General features: G+C 44.4%; 1 protein-coding gene across 1 annotated transcript; it reads left to right on the top strand.

The window, feature by feature from the left end:
* Nucleotides 1-1,520: 1,520 nt before the first annotated feature.
* Nucleotides 1,521-20,681, top strand: LOC148043286 (acetylserotonin O-methyltransferase-like). Its single transcript, XM_087726764.1, has 8 exons — nt 1,521-1,559; nt 3,373-3,547; nt 3,934-4,063; nt 10,642-10,710; nt 11,409-11,527; nt 13,649-13,789; nt 13,955-14,077; nt 20,473-20,681. The coding sequence occupies exons 1-8, from the start codon at nt 1,521-1,523 to the stop codon at nt 20,679-20,681; spliced, it is 1,005 nt and encodes a 334-aa protein (XP_087582890.1).
* Nucleotides 20,682-22,615: the final 1,934 nt, after the last annotated feature.

The following is a 22,615-nucleotide window of genomic DNA, read 5'->3' as shown; positions in this document are numbered from 1 at the left end:
GAATGGAAGATAAGCTGGAGCTCCTGCCTGACATCTAAAATTGAAGTGCTGCAACAGAAAGTCAAAAACGCAGAAAAACAACTTGTTATGACAAATTACAAAAAGATGGAGCTTGCATTAAGAGTTAGGGGATTGCGTGAAAACGAATAGGAGAACTTGAAACAGATTTTTTCAGAGGCTTTCAGTTGTTTGGTGGGAAGTCCGGGACTCAACTTTGATTGGCAGATCCAAAAAATTTACCGTCATAATTCGTGGGCGGCAAAACAGAGACAGCTTCCGAGAGATGTAGTTATATATTTTGCTACAAGAGAATCCAGAAATGCGATACTACAAGAGTTTTATAATACCAGGCTGCGAATTGACGGACAGGACTTGATTGTTTTCAAGGAAATACCACCCCAAATGTTAAGAGCCAGGAGAGACTATGCGTTTCTAGTCAAAGAACTCAGAAATCGTCAGATACAGTATAGATGGGATGTGCCATTTGGTATTATAATTACATTCGGTGAGCAAAAATATCATCTCAACTCTGTATGGGAAGCCCGAGATTTTTATTATAAGATCCTAAAGGCGGGACATCCTGAATCACCTGGACCCGGAGAAAGACAAAGAGAAGGACAAGAGAAACAACAAAACACACAATTACAAGACAGGAAGTATCGCTTTCCCCTTCCAGAAGAGCAGAAGACCAGAGAACAAGGACCTAGCCATGCTACCAGACGAATGGAAAATAAGGTGGATTGCAGCAACATCTATGATCATCAGCCATTGATTAAGGAGATATCTATGAAACCATTATAAAAGAGAAAGTAAACATCTTGCTATATCAAACAGCTCAAAAACGTTACAATAATATATATAGTGTCACAACCCCTGGTATGCCCCAATTATGGGAGGAAGCTAACTGCTTCTATTATCTGTCAATCGGCTTGTCACAAGAGTCCATCACGACAGAAACCCAATATTTTTACTGTTGCCTTTGTTATATTTGTGTTATATTTGTGCTGATAAATAAATAAAGGGAGATGCAGGTTCAAATCCCAGTAAGGGTATGGCTAGCTGATGAGAGCTAAATAGCTTGAAATAGATCTATACTAGTCTCCCTTTATTTATTTATCAGCACAAATATAACATATATATATATATATATATATATATATATATATATATATATATATATATATATATATATATATATATATATATATATATATATATATATATATATATATATATATATATATATATATATATATATATCTGCGCAGCTCCCTCTAAGTGGTTTACAGAGTCAGCATAAAATGCATCTTTCTCCTCCTATTTTCTGCACAACAATAATCTCTGAGATGAGTTGTACTGAAAAAGAGGACATACCAAATAATTGCCTTACAGTTGACAGCTAAATATTAATATGATACATATAAGGTAATTGGGGTCAGATAAATGTGGATCGGATGAGCTATTCATTAATAAAATATATTTTGGAGGATCTCTGGATATAAACACTCTAGAGAGTATCAATGGATACAAACCCTAATGCACAGCATTGGGAAGATACAGTAAATGTATGGCTTCATTTATCAGTGAATTGAAGACTTGATAGTACTCTCCACTTATTGAAGATTGAAGAAGGCATGGATTTTGCATGGACAAGTATAATGAAATATGGGAGAAATTAATTCAAAATAATTTATACAAAAGTAGGTTAATAACATATATAAATGTATTCAAAGGCTATGGATAAATAATAATATGTGTGTGTGTGTGTGTGTGTGTGTGTGTGTGTGTGTTTTATTTGTGCTGATAAATAAATAAAGGGAGACTAGTATAGATCTATTTCAAGCTATTTAGCTCTCATCAGCTAGCCATACCCTTACTGGGATTTGAACATGGGCTATATTACATCCTAGGCAAACTTCTTAGCCATTAGGCCACAGGCTCTATCCGTTATCAGCGAAGCCAGGGTGAAAGGTATCTATTAGATTTTTTACAACCCCTGGTAAGCCCCAATTATGGGAGGAAGCTAACTGCTTCCATCATCTGTCCATTGGCTCGTCACAAGAGTCCATCACGACAGAAACCCAAAATATAACAAAGAAACACAAAATATAACAAAGGCAACTGTAAAAATATTGGGTTTCTGTCGTGATGGACTCTTGTGACAAACCGATGGACAGATGATGGAAGCAGTTAGCTTCCTCCCATAATTGGGGCTTACCAGGGGTTGTAAAAAATCTTATATATATATATGCACAACCCCTGGTATGCCCAAATATGGGAGGAAGTTAACTGCTTCCATTCTCTGTCCATCGGTTCGTCACAAGAGACCATCCAGACAGAAACCCAATATTTTTACTGTTGCCTTTTGTTACATTTGTGTGTATTTATTTATTTATCAGCACAATATATATTTAATTCTTTCTATTTACTGAAATATACTATTTTTGGATGTATTTCACAAATTTTGGTTGTATTTCACCAATACTTCCCCCCCTTTTTTGACAAAGTATATATTTCTATCATTATTATTTTTGTGTTTTGTCTGCTTTCTTTCTCTTTTTTGTTTATCAATTAAAAACAATTAAAAAAAGTAAACATATTTGCACAATCCTTAATCACTGAACTTTTTTTTCCTAATGCAAATATGGCTCCTCCCAACTGTTTCCCCAGAAATAAGTTAAATAAACCCAGCACTCAAGAGAGATCCTACTAGTTGCAATAATGTTGCTCCATTTAATTTTTATTTATTTATAACATTTATAAGACATAAATCTTGCTGTTGAGTGCCTCTAGGCTGTTAATCACTCTATTCTGAAGTAAGAATGTGGTGCAAATAAATAGATCTATGAGCCCATTTTTTTTCCTCTTACTCATTAAACAGTAGCAGTGGGACAGGTTGGTTGCATAGGTGGTATTCAGCTGGTTGTGACCAGTTCTGGAGAACCAGTAGCAGAATTTTTGAGTAGTTTGGAGAACCAGTAAATACCATCTCTGACTAGCCCTGCCCCCGTCTATTATTTGCCTCCCCAGTCCCAGCTGATTGGGAGGAAATGTGGATTTTGCAATAACCTTCCACTGGGGTGGGGAGGGAATGGAGATTTTACAGTATCCTTCCTCTGCCATGCCCACCAAGCCATGCCCACCAAGCCATGCCATGCCCACTAGCCATGCTCACCAGCCATGCCCACAGAACCGGTAGTAAAAAAAATTGAATCCCGCCACCGGTTGGTCACCATATATAATAATTCCTGATTTCTAGAGTGTATCATTCTCTGAAGTGCAAGTATGGTTCTCTGTGTTATTTGAAACCCTAAAAAGCTTAAATCTGTATTCACGCCTTTTCTTTTTGGACATCTGCCCATTTCTTCCAAGGTCATATTTACTGCCAGTCAGTTGGGTGTCTTCGATCTTCTGAGAGAGTCAGGGAAATTGCTATCATCTGCAACTGTGGCCGAGTGCTTGAAGACCAGTCTCACCGGGATGCAGACGCTGCTGGGGGCCTGTGTGGAGATAAAGGTTTTGAAAGTGGAATGGAAGGATGGCAAAGGTGATTCCGTTAGCAGGGAGAAGCAATTACAGTTATTTAAAAATTATCGCATAGCATTATTTTTCATGGAGTTAGCAATTTCTGGCCATTCTTTTCTCATTCTTCTTTTAATTTGAAATGGTTATTCATAGTTATGAGTTTTGCTAACTAATTTGTTACATTATAAAGATTATGTCCAGAGAACTCAGCCACTTTGCCAGCCTGTGACTTGTTTCAACATCATCAGAAACACTTTTTGGGGTGCCAGATCAAATGATTTGGGTTTTGTGACTGAAATAAACTGAAATGTAATAATTTATAATGAACCTTATGCTTTGCTCATCTCAAAAGTATATGGAATTCAACAATGGCATTTTGAAGCAATTGTTTTATGCTTTCATTTTCAGATCTTTATGGAAACACAGAGTTTGCTGATGTCTTTCTGGCTAAATCAAGCCCAAAGTCTCAATATTATACCATGAAGTTTTTCTCTGAATGTGCATACTCATCACTGCAATACTTGCCTGAAGCTGTAAGGTAAGAAAGGAGCATTGGTGAAATAACAATCTTTTTACCAAGAGCATGTTAGAGAGATATCATAATTCAGAGAGCACAATAGAATAGAGTTGGAAGCGATCTTGGAGGTCTTCTAGTCCAACCCCCTGCTTAGGCAGGAAACCCTACACCACTTCAGACAAGTGGTTATCCAACATCTTCTTAAAAACGTCCAGTGTTGGAGTCAGGAAATTTCTCCTAAGTTGCTTTTCTCGTTGATTAGTTTCCACCTATTGCTTCTTGTCCTACCCTCAGGTGCTTTGGAGAATAGCTTGATTCCCTCTTCTATGTGGCAGCCGCTCAGATATTGGAACACGCCTATCATATCTCCCCTAGTCCTTCTTTTAATTAAACTAGGCATACCGAGTTCCTGCAACCGTTCTTCATATGTTTTAGCCTTCAGTCCCCTAATCATCTTTGTTGCTCTTCTCTGCATTCTTTCTAGAGTCTTAACATCTTTTTTACATTGTGGTAACCAAAACTGGATCCAGTATTCCAAGTGTGGCATTACCAAGGCATTATAAAGTGGTATTAACATTTCATGTGATCTTGATTCTATCCCTGTGTTTATGCAGCCTAGAACTGTGTTGGCTTTTTTGGCAGCTGCTGCACACTACTGGCTCATATTAAAATGGTTGTCCACTAAAACTCCAAGATCCCTTTCACAGTTACTATTATTGAGCAAGGTACCACATATACTGTACCTGTGCATTTTGTTTTTCTTCCCTAAATGTAGAACTTTACTTTTTTTTAACCATTGAATTTCATTTTGTTAGATAGCGCCCAATGTCCAAGTCTGTCAAGATCCTTCTGATTCTTAAGCCTGTCTTCTAGAGTGTTGGCTATTCCTGCCAGCTTGTTGTCATCTGCCAATTTGATGAGTTCCCCATCTATCCCCTCGTCCAGTCATTGATGAAGATGTTGAAGAGTACTCGCCCTAAAACAGAGACTTGGGATACTCCACTGTATACTTTCCTCCATGTAGATGCAGTTCCATTGAGGACTACATGTTGAGTGTGGTTGGTCAGCCAGTTATGAATCCATCTGATGGTGATACTGTCTAACACACATTTTTCTATTTTATCTAGTAGTAGGTTATGGTCTACTTTATCAAATGCCTTACTGAAGTCCAAGTAAATTATATCAACAGTATTCCTCTGGTCCACTAATTTTGTCACTTTGTCAAAGAATGCAATAAGATTAGTCTGGCATGATCTGTTTTTGAAAAACCCATGTTGGCTTTTGGTTATAACTTTGCTTCTAGGTGTTCGCTGATTCATTGCTTGATTATCTTTTCCAGAATCTTCCCTGGTATTGAGGTCAAGCTGATAGGTCTGTAGTTTTCTGGATCTATTTGTTTCCCTGGATCTATTTTTTATTCAAAGTTTAAAAAAGCCTTCAAAAGAATTGATTAAAGCAATTTATTTGATCTTCATGCTATTTAATAATAAAGAAGTAGAGAAACTAGATGGACATAAAGATTTAATTTCAGTTTACTCACTTCACAGGATTCTAGTACTGTTTAGAGCCTGTATTATTTTTACAGTAATGTTCGCAAGCAATATGATTCACTATTTGAATATAAGTACTATTTGATGCTGGAGACAAAAAAATGTAATCATTAATGGTATTTTTGTTGCTTTCAATTTAAAAAAAATATCTGCAGGGCTTGCTGCGCATGGGCAAGAAAGATGGCTGCCGAGTTTGCCGCTCGGCTCTCGTACTAAAAGAAAATCTGTGGAGAGGAGGAATTGGCGTTTTTTGGAGCTGACCCAAGGGAGGTGAGGCCGTCCGAACGTCTAGCGGTCCCAGAGCTGGTAGTGGATCGGAAAAATTCGATCTTTCCGAGCCCCCAGCCCCGAAAGACGCCGGCATTGCGGGCCACGGACACCGCCTAACATCGCAGCTTGAGCGGCTTGAGCGGAAAAAACCCGCGGAGACTGAAAAAGCAAAGGAAGCTGGTGAGAGGAATTGGCCCCTGGGACTGAGCGGAGGGAGTTAGGGATGATACGAATGCCCAGTGACCCAAAAATTTGACCCCTCCCAGCCCCCAGCCCCGAAGATGCCGGCATTGCAGGCCGCGGACGCCACCTAACATCGCGGCATGAGCGGCTGGAGCGGAAAAAAAAACAACCCACGGAGATTGGAAAAAACCCGCGGGGGACTGAAAAAGCAAAAAAAAAAAAAAAAAGGAAAGCTGGTGAGAAGAATTGGCCCCCGGGACTGAGCCGAGGGAGTTAGGGGTGATACGAACGCCCAGTGGCCCAGAGCTGGCAGCGGACTGAAGAAATTCAGCTCTCTGAGCTGCCAGCCCGAAGGACGCCGACATTGCTGGCTATTAACACCACCGACATTGCTGCCTACCGACATTGCCTAAACATCACAGCCTGATCTCCCCTTTGTGTTGCCGTCGCCCGCTCCCGCTGGGCTGTTGGCTTGCTACTGTGGGTCAAGAAACGCCGCAGCTCGGAGACGCCACAGCTTATTCGACTCTTGAGATTTGTGGCTGTACTATTAGGGGATTTTCGATCTCCCCTATTCCCTGCTTGCTGCGGCCCGTTGTCTGCTGGCTTGCTGGCTCACTGACTGTGGAACGCTGCGGATACGCCGTGGATACGCCGCACCTGTTGAGTTGGCGAGTTGGAAAACTGTACGGATTGGTGGCCTTGTGGTGGAGTCTACTTCTGGGCCCACGTCTGACTCCTTGGCTCGTTGGTGCCCTCTGAGATCATTAGGCCCAACCAGTGAATGGGACACCCCCCCTTCTTCCATCTGAGATGAGTTTTTTCCTTTCGTCTTGATCTTTGGTAAAGACACTAAGGGGGGGTTGTTGGGAATGAACCCATGCATTAGACCTTGCTCATCATGGTCAATTTCCCAGCCCCCGCTGTTGCAGCTGACATTCGGACCTACCCTATTCCTCAGACATCCCCCCCCTCGGATTGTATTGAACTTTTTAGAAGGGGTGATTGGCATGAAAGGTCGCCCGATCAGACCTGGAAGTTGGCTTATCACCACTGCGACCTGCCTAGATTCCCCCCTTCTTTTGCTCCATTCAATTCAGCCTTCCTCAAGGTGTGGCCCTCCCCTAGGAGAGGGCGGAAGACACCTCCGGACTTATTTCTTTCCATCTTGCACTATATCGGACTCTCTACCAGCTTTGGTAGTTAACATAAGCCAAGTACGGACTTTGTGTGCCCGCGCAATTTTTAATTTGTATGTTGAGTGTATGGGATTGCATGTAATAGTGTGAATGACCCCACTTTTATTATTATTATTGTTGTATTTTTGTGTTTTAACTACTGCGTGGGGACTGCTTGTGTGAGTGCCTGAGTATGTGTGATTCGGAGGACCTGCCGGGGAACGCGGGGGTCACCAGGGTGGTTGGAGGAACTACGGCTACGGGAGAGGGTCAGAGCATTGCGGTCATAACAGGGAGGGGCAGATACGGCGGGGACTTTAGGGCTGGCCATTACCGGGGAAGGAGGGCTCGCTACATCACAGAGATCCCTCCCTCCGGCCCTATGAGTCCCACTCCGAGGTCAGATGGTGCGAGTAATCAGGACCCTGGTCTCAGGCTGTTGTCGCTAAATGCCAGGTCTGTTGTTCACAAGGCTCCCCTCGTCCGGGACTTAATTTTAGACGAGAGGGCAGACCTGGCATGTATTACTGAGACATGGCTGGGCACGGAGGGAGGAGTCCCCCTCGTAGAGATGTGCCCAGACGGATTTCAGGTGCGTCATCAGCCGAGAGCCCAGGGAAGGGGTGGCGGTGTGGCTATTGTTATCCGGGAGTCTTTAGCACCTCGTAGGATCCCTGCTCCGGAGCTTGTTGGGTGTGAGTCCCTGCTGGTGAAGCTGGACCTCAAGGGTCAAGTGGGCCTGCTGCTAACGTACCTGCCTCCCAACAGCGTTGCAGCAGCCCTCCCCTCGCTCCTCGAGTCAGTAGCCGAGCTAGCAATTGAGTTCCCCAGGCTTATGGTTCTGGGGGACTTCAATCTGCCTTCGCTCGGTGAACACTCTGATGGAGTGCAGGAGTTCATGGCTTCCATGACAGCCATGGGCTTGACCCAGGTAATTCGGGGCCCAACCCATTCAGCGGGTCACATGCTCGACCTCGTATTCCTCTCGGAGCAGTGGACTTGTGATCTTGGTCTAAGGGGTAGTGAGATCATACCCCTGTCATGGTCAGACCACTGCCTACTGAGGCTAGACTTCCGGAGGCCAAACCCCCACTGTAGGGAGGAGGAACCGACCAGGTGGTTCTGCCCCAGGCGTCTTATGGACCCCTTAAGGTTCCAGACAGAGCTTGGGGTTATTCCTGATACTCTCACCCACAGTTCGGCGGAGACTCTGGCTGCTGCCTGGCACTCGGCGGCATTGGAGTCCCTCGACCGAATTGCGCCACTACGGCCCCTCCGGGTCGGCGGAGCCCGGAGACCTCCTTGGTTCACCGAGGAGCTCCGGGAGAAGAAGCACCGGAGGAGACGCCTAGAGCACCTATGGAGGTCCGTTAAGTCCGAATCGAACCGAGCACTCCTGACAACATGCACCAAGGAATACATCAGGGCATTGAGGACAGCTAAAAGAACACATATTGCCACCTTGGTTGCGTCCGCCGAGTCCCGCCCATCCGCCCTGTTTAGGATAACCTGCTCCCTCCTAAATAGGAGGGATGCGGGCGAACCCCTGCAGGGTAAGGCTGAGGAATATGTCCAGTTCTTGGTGGACAAAGTTGCTCGGTTTCGGTCGGACTTGGACTCCATCTCTGCAGATCCAGCCGAGACACAGGGGGATAGCTTGGCAGACCATCTCTGGGTTGAGTTTCAGGATGTTGCCTCTGGGGATGTGGACAAGGCCATACGAGCTGTGAGCGCCTCCACCTGTATACTGGACCCGTGTCCCTCCTGGCTGGTTGCCAACAGCAGTGAGGTGACACGAGGCTGGATCCAGGCGGTTGTTACCGCCTCCCTTCGGGAGGGGCACTTCCCCGCCGCACTTAAAGCGGCGGTGGTGAGACCCCTCCTGAAGAAACCATCCTTGGATCCAGCCGTTCTTAACAATTACCGTCCAGTCTCCAACCTCCCCTTTGTTGGGAAGGTTGTTGAGAAGGTGGTGGCCTTCCAGCTTCAACGGACCTTGGAGGAAGCTAGTTACCTTGACCCCTTCCAGTCCGGCTTCAGACCTGGTTACAGCACAGAAACCGCTTTGGTCGCATTGACCGATGATCTCTGGAGAGCCAGGGATGGAGGCCATGCGTCCATTCTGGTTCTCCTTGACCTCTCGGCGGCTTTCGATACCATCGACCATGGTATCCTTCTGCGACGACTGCGGGAGGTGGGAGTGGGAGGCACTGTTTTACGGTGGTTCTCCTCCTACCTCTCGGACAGGTCACAATCGGTGTTGGTGGGGGGGCAGAGATCGTCCCTGAGGCCCCTAACTTATGGGGTGCCACAGGGCTCGGTCTTATCCCCCCTATTATTTAACATATACATGAAACCACTGGGCGAGATCATTCGGAGGCACGGGATAAAATACCATCAATATGCGGACGATACGCAGCTGTATCTGTCCGCCCCGTGCCAACTCAATGAAGCGGTGGACATGATGGACCAGGGTCTTGAGGCCGTTAAGAACTGGATGACAGCTAACAAACTGGTACTCAACCCGGACAAGACCGAGTGGCTGTTGTGTTTCCCTCCCAATAATTTGGCTAGTGTTCCATCGCTCAGGCTGGGGGGTCAAATTTTACACCCCTCAGATAGGGTTCGCAACTTGGGAGTCCTCCTGGACCCACAGCTGACTTTTGACCATCACTTGTCGGCCGTGACCAGGGGGGCATTTGCCCAGGTTCGCCTGGTACGCCAGTTGCGACCCTACCTGAACCGGGAGGTCCTCACAACAGTCACTCAAGCCCTTGTGATCTCTAGGCTGGAATACTGCAATGTGCTCTACATGGGGCTGCCCTTGAAGAGCATCCGGTGACTTCAGCTAGTCCAGAATGCAGCCGCGCGAGTGATAGTGGGCGCACCTCGGTTCGCCCACATAACACCTATCCTCCGCGAGCTGCGCTGGCTACCTGTTGATCTCCGGGTGTGCTTCAAGGTGCTACTTGCCATCCATAAAGCCCTCCATGGTAGTGGATCTGAGTACTTGAGAGACCGCCTTCTGCCGATTACCTCCCTTCGCCCCATCAGATCGCACAGAGTGGGCCTCCTCCGAGTTCCATCCGCCAGTCAGTGCCGACTGGCGACTACGCAGAGGAGAGCCTTCTCAGTAGCAGCTCCGACCCTTTGGAACGATCTCCCCATAGAGATTCGCACCCTCACCACCGTCCAGACCTTCCGCACAGCCCTTAAGATCTGGCTATCCCGGCAGGCCTGGGGATAAGATTTTTATCCGCCCCACCCGAATGCTGAATGAATGTTGTGTTTTATTGTTTTATTTTTATTCACATATTATTTCATGTTCTGTCTTGCATTCCCTTCCCACGAATTGTAAGCTGCCCTGAGTCCCCTCAGGGAAAAGGGCGGCCTATAAATGACAATAAAATCTAAATCTAAATGGGAAACCTCAGATTCTATCAATATATGGCATTTCTTCAAAGGAATTTTATGGACCTGTGTACAGGTAAAAGCATTTTTATAAATTTCATGGAAGTTTTTAATAAGACAGAAAGACTACATTAGCAATGCTATCCACCAACGCTGGTTTTGACCAATATGCCGTAAGCAGAACCAAAGCCTAGCTTTGCTCTAACTGGGCTCATATTCCATCCAAGCTACAATCAGAAATTTTGAGACTAGATTGCAAACTGTCTACAGACAATTTATCACCAGTTAATGGAAATTGTGGAAGATGGTTTGCAACGAGAAGAAGTGTGGAAAGATGTGCTGAATAGGATTGTCATAATCTTGTCTTTTTTCTCATTAACCTCTGTTCCAAAACTCATCTGATCATTTTTTCCTGGCTTGGAAATAATTCAAACTTCCTGAAGTTTGGACTATTTTTGAGATTTTTCAAAAACAGCTGACCCTGAGGCACATATTGGCATATTCAACAGTTCTGGCCAGGAATTCCTCAGGCATAAACTGAATGGAAATAGCAATAATCCATTCAGCCCTCAAACAGGCACCTAATGCCATTTTACTTCAATCCAGATATTAAGCAACCTGCTCTTTAAAACTAAAGTATTAACACAAAAACCTGCAAAAATGAATAGAATAATGAAAAGTGCAATTCTAGCTTCATGATCAAATGCTGCTCATGTTGTATTGTGTTTAGTTGTAGCTCTGTTAATCATCTGCCAGTACAAATTTTAATTCTAGATCAAAGGAAAGCATTGAAACCTTTTTCAGGTACATGGATGAGGCTTGGAGTCTGCATGGAAAAGAAGTGGTCTCTGCCTTTGATCTTTCTGGTTTTCAGCTCATTTGTGATCTGGGTGGTAAGTACCTGAAAGTATCATCATGCATATTACTAGCAATTTAATTCCATGCCATACTCTGAGATCTTATAATTCTCCAATTGCAAAAGTAAAATTGCAAGATCCCATCCTGTGATCTTGTTTTTCCTAGAGGTTTGAATTTTATTTATAAATAACTATTTTTAATTTTTTTTAATCAGAATTACTGGATGTCTCTACCGTGTTTTCCCGAAAATATGACATGTCCTTATAATAAGGCCATGCCACATTTTTCTGGTGGGCAAAAATATAAGCCCGCCCCTGCAAATAAGCCCCTGGCCAGCTCCGGCCAGGCAGAGCACTGCTCACCTAATGGTATTCTGAAGTTGCCAAGCTGCAGGAACCGGGGGGAGGCAAAGGTGATCACATTGCTTGGTTCCTTCAGGATACCTCTAGGTTGGTGAGCAGCACTGTGCCCAGCTGAAGAGAGGGATTGCTGGGCAGCTGCTCTCTTGCGAGCGGGCTCCCAAAAAGCTGGGCACAGACTCAGGGGCGAACGGTTGCAGGGAGAGCTGGGCCAGGGCTCGCGCAACCCCCCTCTCCAGCCTGCAGGACACCATTCACTGGCATCTCGAAGGTGCCAAACTGCGGGAGCCGGGCAGCTCACGTGGCTTGGCGATACCCCTAGGTCAGTGAATGCTGCTGTGCCTGGCTGGAAAGGGGGTTTGCCGGGTGGCTGCTCATGAGCGTGGTCACTTCATGGCTGTTGTGTTGCACTGCTGCGACAGCGCAACACAGCCATTCGCCCATGAGGCTGTGCCCGGCTCTTTGGGAGCCTGCTCGCAAGAGAGCAGCCACCCGGTAACCCCAAAACAACAAACCCTCCCCTCATAATAAGGCCCAAGCCATATTTTGTGGGTAAAAAGAAAATAAGACCCTGTCTTATTTTGGGGGAAACACAGTAGCAACAGTCCTGTTTGGAAAGAAGTGGGAGAAAATTTATAGATGAAAGCACTCTTCTCCTTCTTTTTCCCTCTCTTGCCTGGTTATTGCCATGATGCATAATATGAAAAGAGAACCAGGTGGTGTAGTGAGTAAAAACCAGGACACTGTGAGTACTAATCATGCATTAGGCATAAAGCCAGTTGGGTGACCTTGGGCCAGTCTCTCTCAGTCCTAGGAAGGGGACAATGGCAAACCAGTTCTGAAATCTTGACAAGAAAACAGTAGGAACTTATCCAGGCAGTTGCCAGGATTCAAGACTTAATTGAAGGCACACAAAGAAAAAAAATGTATGAAAACAATTACAGAATGCATCACAGTTCTACATTTACTGTTGTGGAGTTTTTAGGGTAAAAGATGCTCGAACAAAGCACCTGATGTGCATACAATGGACTTTTACAGATACAATATTTGCTTTGCTAACCATGTATCTTAATATGACAAAGTAGTACTCCCTATCAATATCCAGTGAACACATTGGAAAACTGAGCTGCTTTTGAAGAAATTTTGGAAAATTCTCACAATTGGACCTGGGATGACCATAACAATATGAAAATCATAGAACTATCTTTTCCAACATCAAGCTCTGAAATTATGTTGGATTAGAATTATCCTCACCATCAAACAGTTATCCTATTTTATATAACTGGTATTAAGTTTTAAAAATGGTTTCGTAGGATGGAAAAAGGCAAAAGCTGAATTTAAACAGATACTATTGCATGGAATTATAATAATAGTGTAGAAAAAAGATTGGATTAACTACACTAATTTCACTGCAGCCACTTAGAATAAAATGGTGGTCTTTAGTTTTGATAAAGCAAAGTAATGAAAGAAAAAGTGATGCAAAGAATCACTGGATAGGAGTGGAATGAGAAGTAATATTTAGTAAATAGGTTTTCAAAGAAATGGAAAAAAATGTCTATAGCAAAAGGACAGCAATATAAATGCAACAATGTAGGAGAAGAAATCAGACAATTCTTAAAGAATATATTTGTTTAAATCACAATATTATATGCCTGATTAGTTCAAATGGATAAAAAAACCCAATGAGTTGTTTTTCTAAAAAAAGTAATCATAAATATTCTAGTAAATTGTTAAAAATGTTGACATGCAGGATATTTTTTCTTACATCGTTCCTTTTTTTTGCATTTTTTTTTTAAGGAAGTAGTGGTGGCTTAGCTAAAGAATTGATTTCAAAATACCCAAATTGTACTGTGAAACTTTTTGATCTTCTTGAAGTTGTGGAAATATCTAAAAAATTTAATACATTTTCAGATGACTCCCAGATCACTTTCCAAGAAGGTAATATATGTTTGGAATCAATATTTCTGCCATTTCAAAAAACACTATTGAAAGAAGCTAGTGGCACTGTCAAATCAAGCTTTGTGAAAGGGAGAATAAATTCTGTTTCCAAAGTGATAATAGACTTTGATTTCTACCTTATTAAATGAATTGTTCTTTTTGCAGGGGATTTCTTTAAAGATCCAATTCCTGAAGCAGATCTTTACATCTTATCAAGAGTCCTGTTTAATTGGAGTGATAAAAAGTGTATCCAGCTACTAACAAAAGTATTTACGGCCTGTAAGCCAGGTAGGCATATTTGCATTGTCAGAAAGAGAAAAACTGCCATTTTGAATAAGGTGACCAGACGTCCCGCTTTTGGCGGGACACACCCGCTTTCCAATGCATTTTCCCGCGTCCCGCCCGCCTTTTTAAAAGGCACGCTTTTTTTGGCGCTCGCAGCTCCCGCCCATCAGCTGCTAGCTTGCTGGGCTGGCTCATCGTTCTGTTCTCTATCCTACCAGATGAGCCAGCCCAGCAAGCTAGCAGCTGATGGGCGGGAGCTGCGAGCGCCAAAAAAAGCGTGCTTTTAGCCTTTTACCTACTACCTACAAATTTAAGCCAGCCCAGCCTGCCGCTCACTGATTGGATTGGCCTGGACTCCAGCCAATCAGTGAGCAGGCTGGGATGGGAAATTTTCAGCACGCTTGCGCGAGTTTCCATTTATTTCTACAAAAGACGAAAGAGGTTGCAGCTGCGCTGACTGGTGAGTAATCTAATTCTAATCGAATTTTCCGCTCGCCGCGGCAGGAGGAGAGGGTGGGGGCAGCTGCAGCCGCCCGCGGCAGAGAAGTTCCACGCGGTTCAGGGGCTCCCGCCGCCCGGCAGAAGCCCCTGAACCGCGTGCGGGCGGCTGCCCCCTCCTCCTCCCTGTCCTCCTGCGGCCCCGAGGAGTAGTCCGTTCGTGCAGAAATTGCCCGCCCCGGCTGAGTGAATTGGGATCGCCTGCGGCTGTGAGGAGTCCTCGCGGCCGCAGGCGATCCCAATTGAATTCACTCAGCCGGGGCGGGCAATTTCTGCACGAACGGACTATTCCTCGTGGCCGCAGGCAATCCCAATTCACTCAGCCGGGGCGGGCAATTCGTGCAGAAATTGCCCGCCCTGGCTGAGTGAATTGGGATCGCCTGCGGCCGCGAGGAATAGTCCATTTGTGCAGGAGTCCTCGCGGCCGCAGGCGATCCCAATTGAATTCACTCTGTGCGGGCGGCTCGGCTGCCCCCTCCTCCTCCCTCTCCTCCTGCGGTCGCGAGGAGTAGTCCGTTCGTGCAGAAATTGCCCGCCCCGGCTGAGTGAATTGGGATCGCCTGCGGCCGCGAGGAATCCATTTGTGCAGGGGTCCTCGCGGCCGCAGGCGATCCCAATTGAATTCACTCAGCCGGGGCGGGCAATTTCTGCACAAATGGACTATTCCTCGTGGCCGCAGGCGATCCCAATTCACTCAGCCGGGGCGGGCAATTCGTGCAGAAATTGCCCGCCCTGGCTGAGTGAATTGGGATCGCCTGCGGCCGCGAGGAATACTCCGTTCGTGTAGGAGTCCTCGCGGCCACAGGCGATCCCAATTGAATTCACTCTGTGCGGGCGGCTCGGCTGCCCCCTCCTCCTCCCTCTCCTCCTGCGGCCGCGAGGAGTAGTCCGTTTGTGCAGAAATTGCCCGCCCTGGCTGAGTGAATTGGGATCGCCTGCGGCCGCGAGGACTCCATTTGTGCAGGGGTCCTCGTGGCCGCAGGCGATCCCAATTGAATTCACTCTGTGCGGGCGGCAGGCGCTGCGCCCACGAGGAGCTGCCTCTTCGTGAATGGGATCGCCGCCTCCGAGAGCATGGGCGCAGCGGCTGCCGCCCGCACAGAACGTCGTGCGGGGGTCCCGCCGCCCGGAAAGTTATGGAAAGTTATCTGCGGGCGGCGTCCGTTCGTGATTGGGATCGATCGCCGGGGCAGCCTCTCGCTTCCGGAACTTCCTCTCTCACTTCCGGGGGTCCCGCCGCCCGGCATAAGCCCCTGAACCGCCGCGGAATCCGTTCGTGAATCAAAATGGATCCGCGCGGCAGGAGGAGAGGTTGGGGCACTGCCAGCTGCCCGCAGACAATTTCCTCTCGCTTTCGGGGGTCCCGCCGCCTGGCAAAAGCCCCTGAATCGCATGGAAGTTATCTGCTGGCGGTGTCCGTTCGTGATTGGGATCCATCGCTGCCTCCGAGAGGGTATACAGAACACTATTTACCTAAATGTGCATATATACAGTTTAGTATTTTAGCATTTATTTTTGAAAAAAATCAAACTCCTAAATCATGGTGTATAGCTTATTGCTCCTATCTTGGACATATTTTTTCTGATCAAACATTTGTGTTTACTGGGGTGGTGCATAAAGCTGAAAAGAGTTATTGTTTGTAATTTTTCTACATTATTTTGCTGTTAAAGAAGAGTTTTCTTCTTGGGGATAGATATTGATGGAGATTTCTTGTGCCATTAGGAATTGTTGCAAAGAAAAGATAAAGAATCTTATGGTGTGATATTGGTGAATTTTTTAAAAAAATAGTCTGTGTTGTCTTTCTGTCCCAAATAGTTAAATATAATTTCATTATGAACATCTGCAGGGTTTATGGGATTCCCATAATATGGGAGATTCATGCCTTTGTAGGTCATATTTGCCCATTTGTGGTTTTCTGTCTCATCTGTGAAATTCACAACCTTTTATTTGTTATGTTCTGAATTTTTCTCTTTTTAGAAAGTGATAAGAAATCTACCTGCAATTTAATCTTGACCAGGCATCCTGACTTTTAAGAAGTCACTGACATGCCAGTTTTAAAATTGTTTTTTTTCTTGATAGTTAAGGTCAAAAATTTAAACTTGCTGTCACAACTTTGAGCAGGGTGTGAGATTGTTGATGTCCATTTTACTGTCTTTCAATAACTGTATAATGTTCCAATCAAGCCTCAAATTAAGATGTTACCAACTAGTATGTGAACTACTGGAAAGATTGTGTGCCTATAGAGTTAAGAGTAAGAGTTTCATTTCATGCATCAGAAGGCTGTATAGTGTAGAGAGAAAAATATGTTCAAAACATTACAGTTGTATGTGTTAGCCGCCTGAATCTATATTACTGTCTTTGTTTTAAAAAATTTCTCTCAGGATCCCAAAATGGTATTTGTTTGTATGGGTTATATTTATCAATATGTATTGCATTAAATATTGAAATCTAAGTATTCACTGCTACTGTGGATTCTCACAATTGTTTGATGGGATTTCAACATAGGCTGGCAAATTTGAATTTTGAGTACCCTTGATTGGGTCTGACCCTCTGGACTCCAAGGAGAGATTTTAAGAAACACTGATTTCTTTTGCCAGGTAATATGTAATAGGTTGCCACTGCAAGTGTATTTGAAAAAGATAGCTTACTCTATGGTGTTGTTTTTTTAATTTTTATACTGGAATTCTTCATGAAAAAATCCAAAAGGATTTACAAAAGAATAATAAAATATCTCTTCAAGAAAACAATAAAACTAACAGTGTCAGTGAAGATAATATAGAAAAGCAAGGCATAATTCATTTTTAAAAAGCAGTCTAAGAGGGAGGTTGTCCTGAAGCACATGTTACTCTAGAATTGCCTTGGGTGAACAGGCTTGATTTCAGCTGTTCAAACAAACCAATGTGTAGAAAACAGCTACACATTTCCTAATTTATTATTAAATAATTTGTATTCTATCAGGGGCTTTCAGCAGTTTACAGCAACAAAAATGCCAAATAAAATTATATTATTATAAAATCATTGTAACAATTCCACAAAAACAATAAAAAGAAAATCCAGTGATAAAACCATATTAAATCCCAATGGCTCTAGATTCTAGAAGACAGAATAATTTGTACAGCCTTCCTGAATGGACAGCAGGTTAGGGCTCCCTGCTCTGGAGGAGGTTTCCAAAGGATGGGCACCAGCTGAGACCTTCCTCCTGAGAAAGCCCTACCTTTGTCATGAATGGGATTACTAGCAGGGCCTCCCCAGAAGATATTTAAAGGTCTGGTAAGATAGCTTTGAGGGGGGTGGTCTTTAAATATTTGGACTTTAAGCTGATTTTGGAAAATCTGTAAATTTTAAAGCACAAAACTGCTATTGGCTTGTTTCCAGATGAGTCATTTACTGTAAGGAGTATAGGCTCAATGTATTTTAAAATAATATTTTATTTATTGTGCATATGATTTTTTAAAATAGTGGTATTCTGTGTTGATTCTTTTTTTAAATTGTCTTAGACTATTTAAAAAAAGATTCTATCCAAAATAAATTGAAACAAGCCATTTTAAAAATTTCTATGCACAATACTTTGAAATGGACTCAGGAGTCATGATTGACACTGAGTGAATTTGCACTTTTAATAATCAGGAAGATACAATGGCATTGAAAAAAGTGACTGATGACCATTTTTCACACTTAGCGACCATTTTCACACTTAGCGACCGTTGTGGCATCCTCATGGTTACGCGATCAAAATGTTGATGTTTGGCAACAGATTCGTATTTCTGATGGTCGCTAAGTGAGGAGTCTCGAGGAGGGGGAAAACATTTAGTGACCAAAGTTACAATGGCATTGAAAAAAGTGACTGATGACCATTTTTCACACTTAGCGACCGTTGCGACCATTTTTCACACTTAGCGACCGTTGCAGCATCCTCATGGTCACGTGATCAAAATTTTGTTTGGCAACAGATTCGTATTTATGCTGGTTTCAGTGTCCTGGGGTGACCTTTTGACAAAAAAAATTTTTTTTAATCAAGCCCCCCCCCCCACCCCCCCGGTCAAGGGTGTCCCTCTTTTCCAATCTGAAAATCTGGTCACCTTAATTTTGAATGGGAAGAGAAGCAAGCCAATCAGGGTCCTCCATGGCTTTTTTCTGTACTTGCAACAACCTTTGACAAAATATAGATAGTGCTCAATCTGTGCACGCTCACATTTGCAAACCGGTAGCGAAGGTAAGTTGAATTCATCCCTGGAGCAGACTAAGGCTTCCAATTGGTTAAAATTGGACTAAAGCAGTATGTGCTATGAGTTAGGAAATGCAAAAGTAGCTGTGGATTGGCAAAACATTTTGAGATCACTTAGGACTCTGAGGAGACTAAAATAGACCATGGATTTGACGTAGGGAAAAATAGACCAAAACAATGTTTTTGGAAAATGGGGAAAGTAGTGGGAAAAGGGGAGTGGTGGGATTCAAATAATTTAACAACTGGTTTGCCCAGGATCAGGTTGGCTGTTGTGCGAGGCATGACCCATCTGTGTGTTTCAGCTCTGCCATACATGTGGGACAATTCTCCTATGACAGCCAACCTGACCCTGGTAAAACAGGCTGCTAAATTTCCACCCTTTGGCAAAAGGTTGTTTCTGAGGGGGCTTGTCTGCATGTTGGTCTTGAGGCTGTTTCAGCCTTCTGGATGTGGCCCCTTTAAGAGATGAGGTTTCTGAAGAATGAGGAGGAAGGGTTACCATAGAGACAAGGAGTTGATGCTCTTTGAGAGCTCACACAGGAAGGTGAAGAATTGGGGGGAGAGAAGTGGAGGGAGGGATTTTCCCCCTCCCTGTGGAGTTGCATGCAGGGGGTGTTGGTCAGTCTGCGGGCAAAAGTGAGAGGAGTGAGGAGTTAAGTTGGCAGCACAATCGTAGCTGGGCCCAATGTGGGGCAGATTGTGGGTCAAAGTGGATCCTGGGCGCTGCACTGCAATGGAGAAATGGGCAATGGAGCAACTGGCAAGAGGGAAGGAGGAGGAGCAGGGAAAGAGGGAAAGCTGCCTCGTGCCAGTTGCAGTAATTGTCCATTTCTCCTTTGCACTGCCGTAGTGCAGAGCTTGGCCCACCCACCACCACCCAGATGCCCTTGCTTCCCCTAAGCATTTCTTTGTCTACCTGATATCCAGCTACCTCACATTTCCTAATCACGTTTCTCACAATCATGTGCAGGGAAACAAGTTTATTGCACTCAATCAATTCCAACTTCACAAGGTTTTTTTTAACAAGAAGTTCAAATTGATTAATTGATTTTTTTTTAATCCAGAGGCTAAAGAATGCAATGGAGCGGGAAATCGGGTAGGCCAAAAAATGCTTGAGGGAAGCAAGGGCATCTGGACAGTGGTGGGTGGGGCAAGCTCTTCTGCCCACAAAAATCTTGTCTTTGATGGCCGACACTGAAAGGTAGAGAAAGCTCTGCTGGGAAGAAGTCAGTCAGCCCAGAAGTTGGGAATACTCTTCCTTCCTTGTCCCACCCCTCCCCACCTGCCACCCCCAAATTGTATTGATAAAGGGTATGGCTGGCTACATGAGATGCAGGAAGCCGTGCCGTGCTGGTGAGGTGGGGGAGACGAGACAGCAAGAGGAACCCCTATCTCATTCCACATGCCCCAATGAAAGGGAGCCATGCCCGGTGAGGGTGGGGAGGGAAAAGAGACGGCAAGATATGAATGGGTGACTGAGTATGCGGCTGAGAGTTGGCTTCCAGTGCCGGAGACTGAGCAAAAATTTAGCTACCGGTTCCATTGAATTGGTGGGAACCAGCTGAATCTCACTATTGAAGAAAGGCCACAGTCAGAGGAATGAAAGTGAGATGCATGGACACTTTTTCTTTTCTAGAGAACCTATTCCTGAGTTAGTAAATTATTTTTGCAACAGGTGGTGGAGTCTTAGTAGTGGAACCAACTATTGATGAAGAAATATCTGGGTCTTTTCCTGCTCATATGTACTGCATCATAATGTTGCTTCATTCTGAAGGAAAAGCACGGACAACATCAGAGCATCGTATACTCTTCAAAACAGCTGGCTTTAAAAATATTCAGTTCAAGAAAGGAAATATCTTTGATGTCATTTTGGTCAAAAAATAGTATTCAATATGCTTCATTCCTAGTGAGTGTTAAAAAAATATAATAATAATAAAGTTGCTCTTACTATTGCATTATAACTTGTGAGTGTATAATGTATTTATTTACTATGCAAAGAACCTTACAAAAATGAGTTACCTTCTCTCTCCTATACTAAGGTGACCAGATTTTCAGATTGGTAAAGAGGGACACCTTTGACCGGGGGGGGGGGGGCTTGATTAAAAATTTTATACGGAAAAATTATACAGAAAAATTATGGAGTGTGCCGAAATGGATAAATTAACGAAAGAAATACAGCTGGGTGAGCTCTCCGGTGCCCCGCGCTTTCCTGCCTCCTTCCATCACGAACCAGTGGTCACATTGAGGAAATGGGGGTTTTATAGTATCCTTTCCCTGGAGTGGGGAGGGAATGGGGATTTTATTGTATCCTTCCCCTGGAGGGGAGAGGAAATGGGGATTTTGCAGTATCCTACCCCTGGAGGGGAGAGGAAATGGGGATTTTATAGTATCCTTCCCCTGGAGGGGAATTAAGGAGCTTCTCTCCTTAATTAGTGTTAAATATTCATGAGCCATGTAAATAGGCTCAGTTGGTTAACAGTTGCTTCAGCACCTTTTGGAGGTCAGCAACAGCCTCCTGCGTCCTGATTGGCCAGGACGCGGCAGGAGGCTGTTGCCGGCCGAAAGATAGCTCGGATTGGACCAGGGACTTGACAGCAGTTGCTGCCCAAGTCCCAGGCTCCTATTGGTTGCCTTGTTTGTATAAATAGTTTGGCGCGCACCGTGTTCCTTCGAATCGCTGTCATACTCTACCTGTTAATAAAGAAGTAGTTGTCGTTCACCCTGTGGTCGCGTCCCTCCTTTCAGTCTACAAAAATTAGTTTCCACATATTGCTTCTTGCCAGCCTTCTGGTACTTTAGAAAATAGATTGACCTCCTCTTTATTGTGGCAGCCCCTCAAATATTGGAACTGTTCTGACCCAGCCTTCGCAAGCAGTGAGAAACTGCTTACTCATAAGTAAAACAACCCCCTTTTTTCTTAAAACAGGGCACGGACAGTCTTTATTCACATCAGATAGACAGAAACAAAAACAATTAGCCACAAATGAAAGTCTTTTCCCCTTGTAAAACAGGACATGAATAATCTCTGTTCACATGAGAACCCAAGATTTTTTTTAAAAAGTCTTTCAATGATCGAGCCAAACAGAAACAGCTCCTGTTCACACCGGCTGAGGCAAATGGACTACCTATTGTGCGCCAGCAGAGAGATTCAGTTAGCACTCAAATACAGAGCAATGAGATCTGACAAAACTGGTTCTGGCAAAGGAATCCAACTTGATTGATGTACACTGGAAAATGAACAGTTGTCTGCGACAACGGGCCCCTCCCATTCCCCTACTATTTATTTCCCAACCACACCAAGGAGGGGCTGGCTAGTGTTTACGTCTTCTTTTCCCTGAGAGCTGGCTTATTGCCTTCCATAGATTTCCTCATCTCTCTTCTCTATGCATGTGTGCATCTGGGATGGGCCCCATCTTGTCCTCCCCTCATTCAGCTCAGGCCCCAAAGACAGTTCTCCTCCAGCTGGGGTTGGACAGACAGCTCTGGCTCTGCATTTGCTTCTGATTCTGCTTCCTCATCAGATCCTTCCAAAGGCTCCAAAGCTGACCCAGGCTCCCCCTCCTTCTCGTCTGACTCTGCTGGTAGTTCAGCCATAACAGGAACCACTGCTATCATGTTACCCCAGTCCTTCTTTGCACTAGACTAGATATATCCAATTCCTGCAACCGTTCTTCATATGTTTTAACCTCCAGCCTCCTAATCATCTTTGTTGCTTTTCTTTGTACTTTTTCCAGAGTCTCAACATCTTTTTTTATATTGCGACAACTAAAACTGGATGCAATATTTCAAGTGTGGTCTTACCAAGGAATTATAAAATG

The sequence above is a fragment of the Thamnophis sirtalis genome, unplaced genomic scaffold, assembly GCF_051295495.1.
Source record: "Thamnophis sirtalis isolate CommonGarterSnake01/CBP01778 unplaced genomic scaffold, rThaSir2_p1.2 scaffold_12, whole genome shotgun sequence".
Lineage (NCBI taxonomy): Eukaryota > Metazoa > Chordata > Lepidosauria > Squamata > Natricidae > Thamnophis > Thamnophis sirtalis.
Note: the sequence above shows the minus strand (reverse complement) of the source record. Positions and strands in the feature narration are given on the sequence as shown.